The sequence below is a fragment of the Cynocephalus volans genome, chromosome 11, assembly GCF_027409185.1.
Source record: "Cynocephalus volans isolate mCynVol1 chromosome 11, mCynVol1.pri, whole genome shotgun sequence".
NCBI classification, from domain to species: Eukaryota; Metazoa; Chordata; class Mammalia; order Dermoptera; family Cynocephalidae; genus Cynocephalus; species Cynocephalus volans.
In genome coordinates, this window is record NC_084470.1 from 114,140,073 (window position 1) to 114,158,915 (window position 18,843).

At 34.1% G+C, this 18,843-nt stretch overlaps 1 protein-coding gene across 3 annotated transcripts in view; it reads left to right on the forward strand.

Annotated features, from left to right (window-relative positions):
- Positions 1 to 6,098: 6,098 nt before the first annotated feature.
- Positions 6,099 to 18,843, forward strand: part of SYT14 (synaptotagmin 14) — a 171,448-nt gene continuing 158,703 nt past the window's right edge. For 2 of the 3 annotated variants that reach the window (XM_063113561.1, XM_063113562.1), the window contains exons 1-2: positions 6,099 to 6,225; positions 13,227 to 13,442. In XM_063113561.1, coding sequence (XP_062969631.1) covers positions 6,114 to 6,225; positions 13,227 to 13,442 — 328 coding nt within the window. In that variant the 5' untranslated portion in view covers positions 6,099 to 6,113. Of the gene's footprint in view, positions 6,226 to 8,377; positions 9,462 to 13,226; positions 13,443 to 18,843 lie in introns of those variants that run through there. The other variant, XM_063113560.1, reaches the window with a different exon arrangement.

The following is an 18,843-nucleotide window of genomic DNA, read 5'->3' on the forward strand; positions in this document are numbered from 1 at the left end:
GATTTAAGTATATTATGTATTTGGTTTTTCATACTTATTAAATGTTTGGCTTTCTTTTTTTCCATTTTTTTTCATGATTGATTTAGGTTTTTTTGTAGTTACAATAGTTGAATGAAATTTCAGTTTATTACATTGTGCTTATAGGAAATATAGATTCAGTCTATTGATGGTTTGGAATGTGAAACAAGTTGGATAGCATCTATTTTATCAACCTGGTCGGGCAGCTGTTCCTTTCAGAGGAAATTTTTTCCTAAGATCTTAAATGGCATTCCACATCACTGCCATCTGCGCCTTTCCCTCTGTTGTCCTTTAAGTCACTCAGCAGTGAACTATATTACTTTTATCAGTAAATGCTTTTCTAAGATTTTTCAATATAACCCAGTTAATAGCTATGTATTATTATATTCCTTTCTTTGATTTACATATCATCTTTCCAGTGTTGCATAATTTATATCATAATATAAAAATTTCAAGGGCAATTTTATTTGTGGAAGTAATTGAGATGTTATAAAAGAAAAATTTTAAATATTTAATTAATCTTTTGTATTCCTGAATTATTTCTTGGAATCACTGATAATTCTTTATTTTATTTCCAAACCAGAAGAAAACAAATCATAGAATTTTTCAGATTTAAATATGAGAAAATAAAATTTAGAGCTAATTAAATAGAAGACAAGTGTCTCTTTTAAAATGAAAGTTGACTACTTATCTACTTCACTTTTTGGTCAAGGGATAGAATTGCATCTATTAAATGAATTATTAAAGTATCCATGACATGGAGTTAGAGGACTAGTGTTTTATGCCCGGCAGGACAAATCAACAATACACATCCCTTATAATGCAAATTGTAAGTTATTGCTTTTTGTCCTTTTTTAATTTTACATGTAAAATATAATGAATAGGATAGTTTTGTAAAATTTATTTTAGAAATTATAATTAATTTGTTTTGATCCAAATAAATCTTATTTAGAGTATTATTGTGGTACAAGTAAATCAAAATTGAAAGTATTTTGGTTTAATAGGTAACGGTCTCTCATATTTAATTATTTTTATGTATATCCTGGTATTTTTCTCAGAAAGTTTACATTAAAAATGTTCTTTTGTAACAAAATGTAAAATGGAATTTTAGTGAATTCTGTAGTACTTTCAAAGTCAAAATGGGTTTGCTCTTGCTTTGACTTTTATAAGAATATAATTTTATCATTTTCTTTCAATGGCCAACTGATTTGTAGAAATTAAAATGAATTTTACTACTATTATTGAAGCTTGAATTTTGACAAAAGTAGGTATTTTTTTAAGGTTTTTTTTTTTTTTGTAAATACATCTATTTATTTTTAAATGTAGAGTAAGGATACCTACTAAAGCTAGTTCAGAATATATTAACACAAATAATTATTAATCTTGGACAAACTAAGCTTTCAGGTGCAATATTATACCTTGTGCCTTTTTTCACTTTTCAGTATGGTCTTTCAATAATTCATATGGAAGATCATATAGCTCACAGAGAATTTGGTTGTATTCTTTATTGAGCACTACTAATGAATACCAAGCTTATTGTTCTATAAAAAACCTTTGGATTTTAGATTATTTTTATTTTATTAACTTTTCAAATGTGACATATAAGGATGTACCATTGATTTTGGTTTCTAAGCCTACTTCTAAAATTTTAAAATGTTTTAGAAAGTATCTTGAATAGAAAAAAATTGTGATTCCAGTTTTATAATTTATATTTTTTTTGAGAAATCTGAAATCAGTTGCTATTTTATAACATATGTAAAAGCTAAGCAATAAAATATTTGCTCATAATATATATAGTAAGCTATGTTACTTTGGTCACATAGCTTGTCCTTATTTTTTATATGCAGGTTGGCATGTAAGGAGCAATATTGCTTGGTAATGTCTGAGTTCAAATCCAGGTTCTACCATGTGACCTTGGACAAGTTAATTGCTCTCTGGGCCTCAGTTTACTACAGGCTAAGATAATGATACTATAATACTTACCTATCACAAAATTGTTTTGAGCATTAAACTTTAATATGAAAGCAATTATAGCAGTGCCTGGCAAATGGGAAGCAAAGAAATTAGCAATGAACAGTTTGAGTTCAGGAGTCAGTGTGCCTGAGTTCAAATCCATATTCTATCACTTACTGATCATTTTAAGATCTTGAAAATTTTACTTACTCTTTCTCAGCCTCAGTATCTGTATCTGTAAAATTGGGTTGTAATGAGGATTAAATGAGATGATGCTTGTAAAGCACTTAAAACAGTCCCTGGTAAATAATAAGCATTCCTTGTAAGTGATTGATATTGTTAACATTGTTATAAGTTGCTCTTGGTTTTGTGGTTTATCATGTTAAAATTTTATAAGTTTGGGCTGTGGGAAAACAGTGTTAATTCTTAAAATGAATATTATTAACCTAAACTAATTATTGACTGTGTGCTTTTAAGTAGAGATTTTGAAGGTCTTCCTTAAGGACCTTATTTTTAAGTAGATTTACTTGCCTGCAGTGGATGACCTAGAATGCTTGAAAAAGGTAGACTTATGTATAAATTAACTATATTAGACATACTTCTGCAGAATAGTTTTATAAGCAGATTCATAGCATAAATAAGATTTTTGGGAGATATTCCAGTCTTATACTAAATGAAAATATATTTTTTATTAACAAGGTCTAAGTTAGTATAATTTATTTTTCTATTGATGGTATATAAGAATTTATAAGGTAAAAGATTTACCATTAAGGAAACTGAACTATGTACACTTGCCAGTTTGGTTTTATTTAGTGAGTGAAGTCTTGCACATGACATAAGAGAAGGAAAAGGGGAAAATCCCAAGTCTTTTATAACTAATCTGACCTTCACCTGAACACCAAATTCATATTTCCCTCTCTGAAATATTCTGCTGACATTTCTAATGAAACATATCAAAAGCTAAACTAATTATCTACCTCTCTGCTTCCATTTCCCTCTTTTTCTCATTCCCTAAACCAAATGCCTTTTCTCTTGTATTTTTTTTGTTTGGTTAATGATGTTACCATTCACCCAGCCACTCAAACTGGAAACTTTAGAATATCCTCAACTTATCGTTCTCATGCTTCACATCCAATTGATTGAGCCATTATCAGTTTTCTTTGAACAAAGACTAGAATTCACCCCTCTTTTCTGCCACCACTGCTACTGCTTAGTTTAAAAATGCATCATATTCTGCCACTATTCACTCCCTGCCATATTCCAGTTTTTATATTGTTTTGACCAATGTAGTTCTACAAGACAAGCCTCTAATCATGTTGCTTCCCACGTACAAAATATTTTGGATGATATTCAAGGTTCTTTGACAATTTGGACCTTGCTTTCATTTCTAGTCACAGCTCCTCTGGTATATTCTTGATCTTTCCTTTATTCATTTATTTATTCGTTTATTGATTAATTCATTCATAGATGTTCATATGTCAGCTAGGTGGCACTATGCTAGGTGCTTTGAGGATACAGAAGTAAATAAGACAGCCATGACTGTTGCCCATGAATGCTTATAGAATGCCATGTACATTATTTCTGCCTTTGACCATACTATTTCATCTCTCCTTTTACTGTTTATAGAGTTTCTACTAATCTTTCATGCCCTACCCAAGTGTCATCTCCTTTCTTAAGCATTTTGTGAGTTTTTCAGGTAGAGCTTCTTCTTTGTGTTCCAGTAATAATTTACATTTGTATCTCTGTTGTAGCACTTACTATATTATACTCACATTATACTGTTTATAGTTAATCTTTCCCACTAGGTTGAATTAAAATAATGGGAAGGAGGAAGCCGAAAGAGGAACACAGAAATAAGGATTGAGGCAAGGGATGGGAAGAGGCAAGAGGAAGAGAGAAAGAAAACAGTAGAAGCAGTATGAGCAGCAGTTAAAAACACAGACACTGGACCCAGGCAGGGTTTGAATCCTGGTTCTTCCACTTACTAGCTGGGTACATAGTTTAAGATCTCTGTCTCAATTAAAAATGGGATAATAATAGGATTGTTGTGAAGATTAAATGAGTTAATATATGTAAAGTGCTTAAAATGGTACCTAGTATATGCTGTATGTATTTGTTGCTATTTTTATTAGCAGTACTAGCTTTCTTAAGAGATATGTGCTCTCATTTGTGATTTCTCTCTCATTTAGCTTTCCAAGAGATGGGAGATTCTTAGGCTGCAGGATATCTAATCCTGTGTTGCCACTGAAGGCATTAAATTTCTGTGTGTGTTCTGGATCTGGGCTATACATATTTGCTATTTACAGTGTAACATTGAAGTACTACTCTCTTTTGTCCTGCTTCTGACCTTCCTCGCTGTTAGAAATGCTGATGATAATTTTTCCATTTTCATGTTTATCTTATCCTTCAAGCTGGATGTATACCACTGTTTATATGTCATATACCTTAGCTTCTTTTATTAAAATGTTGTTTTCTTCCCTGGGTCCAGCCTGAGAATGAGACAGGTGGGGCTGATATCTAGGTGTGAGTTCTTGGTTCTGGTAGTGAGATCTGTCAGCACCAGCCTGATGTCCAGCTAGCATTCCTGCTGTTCCTCCCCCCTCCTCCCCTCACTTACAGTATGACTCTCTGCACCACCTTCTACTGCAACACCACTGGCTCAGCTTTGAATAGACTAATATCAGATGCAGTTTGACATGTGGTATGCTTTGCTTTCACAAATAATGAAAAGCTAGGAGATTAAAGCACTCATTGACCAGTTGGTGACTTTATTTTTAAGATATTATTTAGATGCTAATTCTCATGGCTCTTTTGATTAAAGAAAGAATCTTGGAGGAGATAACATTTCAGTTACTGCTTGAGTGATGTGGGAAGAAAGAGTAGGTTGTAAGTTGTAGGGGATGTTTGAGGCTTAGGATTCATTCTCAGCTAATACTTGAATATTATGTGTAAGGCACAGGGGATACAAAAACTTACTTCCTATTTAACTTCAAATGACTGGTATAGTGTACAAGTAATGCAGAAGTTGAAAGGAAAGAAAGATTGCTGAGGATTGGAGAAATTGGAAAAGATTTTGTCTGTCCTTACTCTGCAAAATTTCTCTGGGTGATTTCATGTATTCTATTGAGACCAAATTCTCATGAAAATCTGGTAGCTCATAATAAACTTCCATTCAGTTTTGGAATATACAGAGATCTCCTGTTGGTGGGTCTTCATGCATGTTGTTCCTCCTATCTGGAATAGTGTTAACTTGGGCAATTTTTACTAATTCTTAAAATACTGCCATAGAGGTCATAACTTTCTGAAGTTTACTTGATCCTTTGACACTACATAAAGTGTTCCTTTGGTTTTCATAGTCCTTGTTTTTCCCCAATCATGGCCTTTTTACTAACACTGTGTTGTAACTACCTTCACCAGGTTGTTCAAGGAGAACAAGAACTGTGTATATAATACTGATGCTCCAAAAATGTCTGTTGGTTGAGTGAATGAATGGGATGTGGTAGAGAGAAGAGTTGATCATTCCAGGAAAGGGAAAGAGGATGAGCTAAAACAAGGAGTGTGGTATTGAATATTGCTCATTCTGAGGCATTGAGTAGAACCATTTGACTGGAGTGTAATATTGAAAAGAGAGGCTGGAGCTTTAAATACCAGATTAGGAAGTCCAGAGTTTATTTAATAAGAAAGGGCTATTGAAGCTTTTAGAGATAAGGACAATGTGTGTTCTCATGAATTTAACTAAATAATATACCTGTGCATGGGGAATAATTTTTTTCTAATTCTTATGTTAAAATGTTTGTAATACTCTTCAGTGGATAAAACATATAACTGCCTATTTTGTAGACTCCTGTCTTTCTTTTAAGATTGTTCCAACATAATTTATAGGTAAACTTTTAGAAAATTTGAATAAATGCTGTTGAATGAATAAAACTTTGTAGTTTGTTTTTCTTATAAATGAAACTATTTTAAACTACGACAATATAAAAATATAATTCAAAGAAGGCAGTGTTCTAATTTATGTGTGGGTGTTTCCTTCTTATTTGTAGTTTAAAGAAAAATAAATGCTTACAGCTGTGACTTTTTTTCCTCTAGTATCTCCAGAGGCAGTTGGATTTTTGTCAGCTGTTGGGGTGTTTATTATCTTGATGCTGCTCCTTTTTCTCTATATTAATAAGAAGTTCTGTTTTGAAAATGTTGGCGGGTTTCCAGATCTTGGTTCAGGATACAGTACAAGGAAGAATTCACAAGATAAAATTTGTAAGTATCATATTTCTCCTTCTCTTGCTTGTTCTTTTTATCTGTACTATCCTTTTATTTATTTATTTTAATATATACAGTTAAAAGGTTGCTTTTGATGTATAGTAAACTAATATTTGAGCCACTATTCTATAAAAAACCTACTATTAAATAAATTAAATTATATTCTGGTGTCTTTCTGTTACCCATTAATTGCTGAGATATTGCATAAAGGTGAACTGTTTCTTATCACAAAATGACATTTTTGTTTTTTATATGTAAGGTATGGTTTCTAGCCTATAATATGAGCAGATATGTTTTAGGAAGAAGGAAACATCTTGATACTTTATATAGCTAAAATCTATTGTCTCTAGAAGTATTCACCCCTTTATGTGCTATTTAATTCTTAGCTGATGGATAATTTTATTGTTTGGAGCAGGTGGTTTTCCCTAGTAAATTAATGTATAGATTAATTCTGATTGTGAAAAGTAGTGTTCCAGTCCCTCCCTTGGCACCATAGCCATTATATTATCTAGTATCACCAGTTACTAGGAACTAGGATGAGGGCTGTGATACTGTTCTTTGACTTAAGGAAACATTTTCCTTGGACTTATTCTTCTTTAAATTACTACAAGAATTTTTACTTTGCTGTTTCCAAAGACTGGCTTATATAAATGATAGCAGAGCAAGTTGAGAATTATAAAAGCAAGGTGTTAGTTTAGAAGAATGTTGAAAAACAATGGCAAAGAACCCTTGCTTTTCTCATCTGTGTACACGTTGAAGAGATGCTTTTTTCTTACGTCTGATAACTTAAAAGGTGATACGCTCATTACTCATAGAAATCTATTAGTTATTGAATTACATTCTGTGACTTTTACATTAGAAAACTGTAGTACTTTATGGAGTTTTGATTTGGTTAAGTTCAATGTTTCTCATACTCCACTCCAGCCTGCTTTTTGACCATATGCGTAGAGTGAACTAGTTAAAGAAATCTCTTTTAGCAGCCTTCAGTAATTCTCTGGTTCAGCATTTCTGGGTTTTCTTCAGTCTAATGATCCCTTTGCACTCTTAAAAATTATTGAGGAACCCAAAGAACTTTTGTTTATGTGGGTTATATCTACTGATATTTATCACATTATAAGTTAAAACTGAGAAAATTTTAAAATATTTTTATCAATTTATTCTTAAAAATCCAATAAGGTTATTACATATTAATATAAATAACATTTTTTAATTTTTAAAAAAACGACATATTTTCCAAAACCAAACAAAAAAGAAAGTTTGGTGAGAAGAGTGACATTGTTTTACATTTTTTGCCAGTCTCTTCAATGACTGGCATAATAGGAGACAGCTGGATTCTCTCATCTGCTTCTACATTCAATCTGTCACGTAGCCTCTGGAAAATACCAGCACTCACTTGTGAGCAAATGAGAATGAAGAAGTTAAATATCCCCTTATTACTGTTTTAAAACTTGTTTTGACCTTGAGGAGCCTTTGCGGAGGTAATGGGGACCTTCTTAATTTTTCTGAGCCTTATTTTTCTTTCACTTATTAAATAGGAGTAATAATATTTACCTTTTAGGGTTATTGTAAGCGATAACGTGAGATAAAATGTGTCAATTACAGTGCCTTGCATGTAGTAGCCACTCAGCAGATGTCCTCACCTGCTCTTCCCTATTCTTACCTCTATGCAAAATTGTTTAAATATTTTCCCTTTAATATTTTTCTTAGTTTGAAATAATATTGGTAGTTTGTTAGTAAGATAGAGTAGTTCTCTTACATAGACTGTTAATAAGTAAACTAAAAGTAAGTAATAAAAATCCTTTTTATACTTCTTCTTTCAGGTATAGAATAAAAAACCAATAGTATTTCAGGGGAAAATATTGTCTGGCTGCTGTAATGATAGCTGTGGAGTGGGGGAAAAAATGTCATTACATTTAAACCAAGTGGTTTGATTTCCCCCCAGCCCCCCTGAAGAGTCTTTACTTCAACATATTTCTTCCAATGCATAATGCATTTATAGAAAGATTAAAAGCCACAATGTGAAATACTAGTATTGAGCTGATGAGTAGCAACATTTAAGTAAATATTAAGTTCAAGTTCCAAAGAGATTTGATATTTGGAGAAGAGAAAATTCCATTTATTGCACCTTTTAGAAACAAGGATTTAGAAAATGGCATTTTTCAGAAATTTTCAGCAGAATCTGCCTTCAGTGTCCTCTCTGGTGGACACAATCAGTTGTGCTGTAGAAGATTTGACCATCGCTGTTGGGGAGGTCAGCTGTGCTTTAACAGACTCAGTTGCTGAGCAGGTAACAAGTATGATAAATGGCTTTCGCCCAGAAAAGGAAAGCTGTGCAGCAGGAGAAGCTGTAGATTCTTCTAAACAAAAAATTGCTATGTTACCAGAAGTCTCCAAAAACACTAATTGTCAAAAGACACAGTACAATTTAGAGCACAGAGCAAAACAAATAAATTGTTATAATACTTCAGTTTCACAAAAGCAAGGTCAAGGAATGCATGAAGAAAGAGTATTTAAACATATTAATGATAGACAACAGACTCTGTCAGAATATCAAGAAACCAGTAATGCTGGTGATTCTTCTTTGAAAGGCCACATGAGTAATAATGGGATACTCAGGGCTGGATCTGTTTGTCAAGAATTTGAAAGTACTGACAACAGTAAAAAAATTGGATTAGGAATTTCCAATAATGGTAAGAATGATTTAAAGGAGGTAATATATCAAGAAATGAAAGGAAATCAGAAGAATAATAATGGAATAAACGTACTGTATGAGCAAAAGAAACACACTGCTACAGGTAATCATAAAATAGAAGAGTATGCTGAACCTCAACGTGTATTTTTGAGAAGAGATCAAGAGAAATTGGGGCATTTCAGTAAAAATAAGCATCTTAATGGTTTAGGGCATTGTGATCATTTAAAGAAAGCAGGAAAACATACTGAAAGTAAAAGATCCAAAGGGAATGAGTGCTCAGAAAATGAGTGTTGTCCAAAAGATGTTTTGACAAGCAATAGACATATGATACAGAAATCCATTATGAAAGAAGACTTACATCCAGTACCATCAACTAATTATAAAGACAAATTACCTGGAAAAATCAAAGAACAAATAAATCCAACAAAATACTACCAAATGAAAGCAAATATAAAAACAAAGAAAAGTGAAGCCATTTCTGCCAAGAAAGGAACAGCAAAGAGTAAAGATGAAAAATATTCTAAGATAATCCCAGAAAAAGGTGAGGTCTCCTAATATTGGTTTGAGTGATTAAATTTTCTCATGACTTTTTAAATTGGGAGAATATCATCCAAGTTTCCCAATTTTCCTATACTTGTCTATATATCTAATTTAAGACTTTCTTGAATCTTCTTACTGGGAGACATTTTTAAAGTCATTCACTTTTTTCTTACAACCATTTCAAGAGCATTCATGTTATTTGTATACTACTAAGTATTGCTCCTGGTCCCTGCATTATTTGGCCAAGTTTTCAGCAGTTCTCTTGTTTCTTAATGTTCATTTATCTACAATCAGAAACTCCATGGTTTTCTTAAGTAGTGTGCATACTTTAGTAGTTTATTTGGTATGCTTTAGTTACATTAAAAAATTTTATATTTTATAACTAACTCCACATTCCTTTATGAAATGTTGCTCTGCAAATCTGTCTTAATAAGAATCTATATCAAATGTTTTATATTTTTCCTTGAGAGCAATAGGTTTTATTAAATAACATGCTTCAGGGTATATCTTTATTCATTTTGCCATGTATTAAAAATTTTATATAACTGCTCTGTGTTTACAGTGAACATTCATGAACAATCTATTATTATTCTTGAGTTCTCTATATAGAATTAAGATTCTGATTAAGCACTTAACAGTTTTCAACCACAGTGTTTGTGAGACTTTCCAAAACATTACTAGCAGTATTACTTCTGTTAATACCTTAGTCACTTCCATTTATTGTTGATCTGATCACAAGACCAAAAGTACACTGGCTTTTATTTATAAAGTGTACATCTGGAATTTTTTTATAAATTCAGATTATCATAAAATAACAAAAAACTGAGTAGCGGTAGAAATGAGAAAGATTTTTTTAGTTCTGCTTCATAACTACATATATAATAGGGATCTGCCATGTATCGATTATATGAATGGTTTTAAATGATATTAATAAGGTTGGCTGGTTAGTCTAGTTGGATAAGAGCACAGTGCTATAACACCAAGATCAAGGATTTGGATCCCTGTACTGGCCACCTGCCAATAAAATAAATAAATAAATAAGATAAAATAAATGGTATAGGAGAGGCTGATCCAGGATAAATGAGCTAATTAAAAAGGAATGCCAGTTTTTGAAAATGTATCCATTTTGGAGTCCATTCTTCTAGCAGTTTTTTGAATGTCAGATTCAGTGGCTTTTGGTAGCTCTGGTTTAGTTCTAGTAGCCTTATTACTTGAAGTAGCAAATAATAAAGAAATAAACTATTATATTTATTATTTTATTCAGAAAATAACAGTAGAATCAACTGTAATAAATACAAGTAGCAGTATAGGGTTTTAAATTTTGTTTTAATTTGTTTTCATTAAGAAGTATGTGAGTACTTAAAGAAGCTCAATATCTCTCAAGTGTTCCAGAATATAGTCAGTACTAAACTTAAACATACTGTGTTCCAAAACTCTTTTTTAAAGTTGTTGGACCTGTAGAATTCGTTTAGCTGAACTTCATTTAACTGAACTGTGATATTACTAGTACTTGTGTTTCAGGTTCTGACATGGGGGTTGTTAGGTATGGAAAGAGGAAGTGTTTCGTTCTCTATTTCTGAATGCAGAGCCACTTTAGGTAACATTTCATAGTAAGTGAAGTTTGACTAGGGGATAGTTACCCTCCTCAGGGGACTCAGAGCCCTCCTGCTGCCTCAGACCATCAACATAGAATCCCACAAAGTGCTAACACGTCTGAACTGGGAGTCAGAGGCCTTGGTTCTAGACCCGCTCTGCTCTCATCTCAGCACTGTTCAATAGAACTTTCTGCAATGATGGAACATGTCTCCGTTGTTCCATACAGTGGCCAGTAGCCACATGTGACTGTTGAGCACTTGAAGTGTAGCTAGTAGCATGGAGAACTGGATTTTAAATTTTATTTAATTTTAATTAGCTTAAATAGCTGAATGAGACTATTGGATACGTTATTGGACAGTGCAGAATATGACATTGGTTACCCTTTTATGTCTTTGTTTTACTGAATTAAAATGCACAACTTAGACTAGATGACATCTATGCTCCCTTACTTCTACCTGTAAACGTTCTATTTCTGTCCTGTATTTTAAAGTTACTTATTCTGTACCTCCCCACCCAAATTTTGACCTTGATTTCTTTACTACAGGTGATCTCAACTGATGTAAGGAGAAAATAACCAGATTGAACAAGCAGATTCTAACTTCTGTGGTCTCTTTACCTTTCTAGAGTGGTTTTATAATTCTAGAAAGGTTGTATCTTGGTTTAAGTGAATACCACATGGTGCAGTTTCAAAATGTTTACCTTTTTAAAAAAATAGTAATAACTAGTGCTTTTTAAAATAATATAAAATTTATACCTCCTGAAAATTTTGTTTGAAATTTAGATATATTTAAGTAAAATATCCTAATAATCCCACCTCTCACAGGTAATAAGTGTTAACAGTTTGGCATGTATCTTTCCAAACATTTCTGTATGTGCATACATACACACTGCAGAGTGTGTGTGTGTGTGTGTGTGTGTGTGTGTGTGTGTGTGTGTGTGTGTGTGTGTATTTTTCAAATGGTAATACAATTTTATACCTTCTGTTTTATAACCTTCTCTTTTCTCCTACCATGATGTTATAGTTACTCTTTCCCTTTGGGTGCTTGTAAGTTCACGTCCTCATTTTTAATGACTGTGTGGTATGTTATTGCATAGATGTATCATAATTTACTTAACCAGGGTCCACTGATATACATCTAGGTTATATCCTATTTTGGTTTTCTTATTTGAAACGTAGATCTTTGCTCATCTGTTAATTATTTTCTTAGGCTGAATTCTTAGAAATGGAACTGGCAAATTCCTAGAAATGGATCAAGGACTATGCAGATTTAAAAGTTTGATATGTTCTGCCAAATTGCTCTCTTAAAAAGTTGTACCAGTTATAATACCACCAATAGTATATGTCTATTTCTCTGTTTCATTGCTAGCACTGAGCATTGTCAGTTTTGAAAATTTTGGCCATAATAAGAATCAAAAATGTGTTTGTAACACAAGTTATTTGAATCAGGTCCATATGTACTGGCAATACTTATAACTTCATTTTTGTGTTGCTGACCCTTTTAAAACCTTGTGTAAAATGGCAAGCACTATAATTTCCTTTATGTGTAACATGGTTGAAAAATCTCTGTAACATTATTTAGAATAAACAAATTGATCATTGATCTTTTTCTATAGAAACATAAAAATCTAGGGGCTGGATGGTTAGCTCAGTTGGTTACAGCACAGTGATATAACACCAGAGTCAAGGGTTCGGGTCCTGTACCTGCCAGAAGCCAAAAAATAAAATCCAACCAGCCAAACAAACAAAAAAAATCTAAAGCCTGGACTTCTTACATGGAAAAATTATATTTCTCTAAAGCTGAGAATATAGGTTGTGTATATATATGTGCATATATATTTGTGTGTGAATATATATGTGTGTGTATGTGTGTATGCACTTCAAAAAGTTAACGGAGGGCCGACCCCGTGGCTCATTCGGGAGAGTGTGGCGCTGGGAGCGCAGCAGCGCTCCCGCCACGGGTTCGGATCCTATATAGGGATGGCCGGTTCGCTCACTGGCTGAGCGCGGTCACAAAAAATGACAAAGAAAAAAAAAAGTTAATGGAAAGAATATATAATTTTTCAATTCTGTTTTTCCATGAAGTACCCTTTGAATTACCCTTATATAACTTTAGCAAATTTGTCATACTTTGTTAAAATTATCATTTGCTCTTCCTGTTATCCCAAATAGATAATTCCTACATGGACAAAGATGAACATGGTTCATCCTCTGAAAGCGAAGATGAAGCGCTGGGTAAATATCATGAGGCCTTATCCAGAACACACAATTCCAGACTACCACTGGCAGATTCTAGACAAAAGAACTATGCTTGGGAAACAAGACAAAAATACAGTCCTCTATCTGCAGAGTATGATGGATACAGTAGTGAAGCATCAATAGATGAAGGTAAGATAGGTTATTTCATCTTTTTAAGTGACACACTATAGTATTAGATTATTTGTTCGTCAAATTCTAGGCATCTATGGTAACACAATAAAGAGAGCACATATAGTAGAGTCACATTTCTTGGAGTATAATTTATTCATATTCAAATCTTTGGGCTCAAGTCAAAAATTAAAATCAATACTAAAACACCCAAAAGCAAAACATCAAATAATTTAAATAATGTGATAATTGTAGCTCTCATTTCACAATGACATATGCCTAGCATGCATGAGATGGAAGATGTGAATCTGCTGTTTTCTCAGATGAAATCAGTTCCTATGTACTTATTATAGGAACTGATAGTCTAAGAATCTCACGGTGTTGAATATGACTCTAGTGTGTAAATGTATGCTTTTTCATTCACTGTTGCCCCTAAATATCAGCCAAATGCTCACATGACACACAGCAGAAGAAATGGAGATCTGTTCCATGCGGGAGGGAAAACTGTCTAAGATGAATACATTGAGAGCTGGTACTATAGTATACTATGCTTTAAAGGAAATTTAAGGGATTTTCAGGGATTTCAGTAATTTCAAGGACTATATTGTCTCTAGTTAGTTTTGCCTCATGTGCTGACATTGACTTTAGAACTCAACCTATGTGGAAGATACAAGTCCACTCTTACCTGTTTTTATATTTTTCTGTAACATAAATAAAAAAGGTTTTGACATTCATTAAAGCATATTTATGTCCACATTTAAATAAATTGTTTATTTCCTTGATAGAATGTATAACTGCTTATACATTTATATCCAGATATGAAGAAAAGAACAGTATATCTTAGATACTGTTTTTATTATTATATACAAACACAAACTGTCCTTGATTTTGTAGCAATGATTTGTGTTTTAGGGTCTCCTGCTATTGATGACTTACCCTGGTTCCTACAGTCTTACCCCAGTACCCCTGGACATACCTTTGTGAAAGGGGCCAAATCATTCATTTTTGTTTTTTACTCATGGTAACTGAAGTTTGGTGTGCCTCATTTTTATTTGTGCTAGTACACAAGTATAATAATAAATTAATGAAATACGAGTAATTACTGTATAGAAGGCTCATTATGAGATGCAAGGAAAGAAATACAAAATATTAGACATGGACTCAACCTTCAAAGGTACATTTTTAGTAGTAGGGAAAACAAGACATGTGCTTACAAAGATAACTAAATAATGCAAAGCAGTAAAGGCAGTCCTCACTGGCACACGAATTGTAGAGCAGAAAGCGAATGAATGGGTTTTGAAGTCTAATTCATGTTGACATTCTGGCTCTATCTCTTAATACATTAGCTATGAAACCTTGGGTGGTATAACTAATTGTTTTTAGATTTGTTTCATTGTCTCTAAAATTTGGACAATACTGACCTGGTAAGGTTTGTCATGAAAAGTAAATGATGTATGTGGTACAGTTTTTAGCATAGTGTCTGGCACCTAACAGATAAGTGATCAGTAAATGTCGTTGAAGCCGTGGGTAGTGAAAAGTGATGGTGATGATGATGTGTCATGAGCAAGAGCTGAGTCTGATCTGTGACCCTAGACACTTCTGTAGGTGCAGTTTAGGACTTCTTTCTCCTACTCACTCCTGACTCCCTCTCACCTCCCCCTACATGCTTCTGCTGTCTGGGTTGCGGCTTCTATGTAGAGTCTAGCGTGACTCGTAGTCTGTGGGAAAAGCAGTGAGGAGGGAAGTCTAATCTTGGTGGCTCTTCTGTTCTTGCCCTAACCTCAGGAACTGGTACAAGTGTCCTAGAATCACCTTCTCATTTCATTTTACCCACGTATTTAGTACCTATCCTGTACTTTTCTACATATTGTTACTCTAAATGATTTGGTAAAACACCTGGGGTAGATTGATTTCAGGCATTCTGAAATTAGAGTCATTTATTTCATAAACATTCGTTGAAAACTTTTTATGTGCCATATACTATGCTAGATACTGTGGATGTAAAGATGAATTAAACAAGCTTGTTTCTCTTAAAGAGCCCACAGACTGGAGGAGGAAGACCAGTGAGTAGATAAGTAATATGATAAGAAGTCTGTTAGTTACATGAACAAAGTACTGTAGAAATACAGAGGAGGAGGTGACTCAGACTTTGTTTGGGAGACAGGGGTATAAGGAGGTCTAATGGAGTCTTCACAGAATAGGTGAACTGGACATTACTGAGAACTCTTTCAGCAAGCACAGAATAGTGTCTGCATGAAATCATGAAAGCAAGGGAAAGTATAACTTAGGATCTGTGTTTGGAGAAGGGGTAGGTAATAGGACTGATATTGTCTTATAGAAAATGTAGAGCCCTGGAAAGTTTTTAAGCAGGAGAGTGTGGTACTTTCGGATCAATGCTTTTAAGAAACGTTATTTAGCTATTTTACAGAAGAATTGGAAGTGGGGGCTACGGGAGGCAGAAAGGACCAGTTAGATAGTGATGTGATCTCATGAGCAGTGAGTTTAGGGATGAAGAAATACAGATCTAAGGATGAACTCAGCATGTCCTGGTGACTGAGTGTGTGCAGAGGGAAGGAGTCAGGTTATGTAGTCAGTTAAGAGAGCTCGGGAGAATTGAGTTTGTGGGAGAGGATAATTTAATCTTGGTCATTAGGAGTTTGATGTGTCTGTGGAATATCCAGGTGGAGATGGATATCCTTGTTAAAATGCTATCATTGGGATTTAGAATGGGGAGGGGACCAAGTGATAATATAAAACAACAATAGACTGGGAGAGTAGCTTGTGTATCCTAGGATATTCCTTACTGAAAGATAAAAGCCTAAAATAGGTTCATTGGCGTAGAGGAAGAACAGGAGACTTTGATTGGAGAGGGAGATTTCAGAGCTCAAGATCATAGGGGAAAGCAGTTTCAAGTGACTGTAAATTCTGAACATAACTACAGGCAAAAATGTGGAATACATACAAAATGTTAGAGGTTTTAGGGAGGGGGCTGAAATACCACCCATTGGGGAAGGTATGAGAGAGCTTCAGAAAGAAAATGGTATTTGGGTTCGGCTTTTAAGAATGGGCAGAAAGGTGGTGAAAAGACTAAGTAGAGGTATTTTAGATAGAGGATACTTCATAAACCCCAAAGTATGAAGGGCTAAAATGTAGGGAATATTCAGGAACAGAGAGAAATCCACTCAACTCCAACATAGGTGCATATATATGAGAGAATAGGAGATAGAATTGGAAAGAGAGATGAGGTTTAAGGTCTGGGGTGCTTACCTATCTGAGAAGATTGGGTTTAATTTGTTAGCCAGTGAGAGCTCACTGAAGGTTTTTTACTAAGGAACCACGATCAGGGATGTGCATTGGAAAGATTAATTTAGCAGCAAGAAGACTCTAGGGAAAGACATTAACTAAGGAGGTCTTTGGAGTCGTCTGTGTGGGAAATGATAAAAATCTGAATTGTGGTAGTGGCAATAGGAATGTAAGAGGATAGGAGAGACATTTTGGAGGTAGAATTTACTGGATTTAGGAACTGAATGTATTTAGAACATTAGGGAAAAGGAAGTGTCCGAGATGACACTGGTTTCCATCAGGTGTGACCAGGAGAATGGTGGGGTCATTAATATAAACGTGGAAGCCAGAGGGGGATCTGTTTTCTGTTGGAGATGGGGCGTGGGCAGGAGATGTTATAAGTGGTTTTACATATGTGATGAGTGAGGCAAGATATTTAAGCAGTTGAAAATGGCTGTCAAGCTTGTAATCATGAATGGGGCCAGGGAGAGAGGTTTTCAGATCACATGTGCTTAGAGAACGGAAGCAATGGGAATGCGTTGAATTGATGAGGGAGATGTGTGGAGAGAAAAGATCAGAGAATCGTTTCCTTTGAAGGAGAATAAAGTGAGTCATATAGAAGGAGAGAAGAAACAGTAAAAAAGATAAAGAAGAGAATCAAGAGAATGTTGTATTTTATCAAACATAGAAGAAGAGTTAAGGAGAGCAGAGAGATTGGGGAGTATGAGAATACAAGCAAGCCACTTTCTTCAATAGAAGTTGATGAATGATTTTCAATTGAAGTTTTAGTAGAGTAGAGTAATAAGGAAAGAAGTCATACTGAATGTTGTTGAGGAGAGAATAAGTGGTAAGAAAATGTCCATTTGCTGCCTACACATTCTTACCACCTACTTACCTACCCCTCATCAACGTTGAGAGTCAAGAGAGAGAGGCAGGTGCAGGGATTTTTAACCCATCTCACCTTCTCCCTCCCACCCACCAAGAGTAAACCTCCTTTGGCTTATACTAGGGGAAGAGGGGAGTTTGCTTCTAATGTACATTTGCATCTTCACCAGGTGGCTGTGCCTCTGCATAGCCGCCTCTGCAGAAACACTACTTTCTTCATGGCTGAACAGCCACAGGGATTACTCGGTACAGTTCTCTTGGCTCATGCAGGATTTTGTTCATTTTCTTAAGGCACAAGAAAAGGAATGGATAGAGTAGGTTACAGTTCTCTTTACTGCTCTGACCCTTTATTCTCCATATCACCGTCACTCAAGTTTATTAAAGGTTGGACTTTACTAATGTGGGTTTGAGGTAACTAATGGAAATTACAAGGTAGAAGGAAAAATATTTTAAAATATATGTTTTTTGCATGATGTAGTATTACCTCATTAATGCTGATAAGGAACCTTTAGTTCATTTCTCAACACCCTAGTTAATTCCAGTAGAGAAACTTTGGAACAGCTAATATTGGAAACAAATCTGCAAGAGTAGAGAAGGTTAGAGAGGTCCTGGGTAGGGATTAGGAGAGACCAGTGAAGAACCATGACCAGGTAGGTAGTAAGAACTACCATTTATTGAGCTCCTACTGTGTGCCTGACTGTTAGTTTCTATACATGTTGTCATATTTAGTCTTCATTGCCATTCATTGTGGTAGGTAAAATTATCCCCATTTTACAGAAGTGAAAAGCGATTTTAGGTTAATTAATTTTTAACCTAAAGTCACATAGCTAAAGTTACAAAAACTGTACTTGTCAAGTCTACTGCAGAATTAATGTTTGGCTTTCATTAGATCATCACTGCTACTTTAGTATCCTCCCTAAGTCTATTTCATACAAGATTAACCTCTTCAGTTGGGTCCTTTAGAGTAGTTTATATATTATAAATCTGAAATACAGATATTCTAGAAAAAGTAAGAAAATGTGATGGTATTATTTGTTGATCATGTTTTCTCCTTTAGGTGGCCATATTAATCTGTTTTTTTTTTTTTTCTAAGAAAAATAAAGTAACTTCTGAAATTCCTTTTGTTCACAATTTTATTTTTACTATGTTCTTAAAATTAAGGACATTTTCTGATAAAGCTCCCTTATTTTAAGTTTGCGGATACCTCGTTTAAGTTGATTAACTAGACCAACCTCTGAAATTCCATTCATGCTAA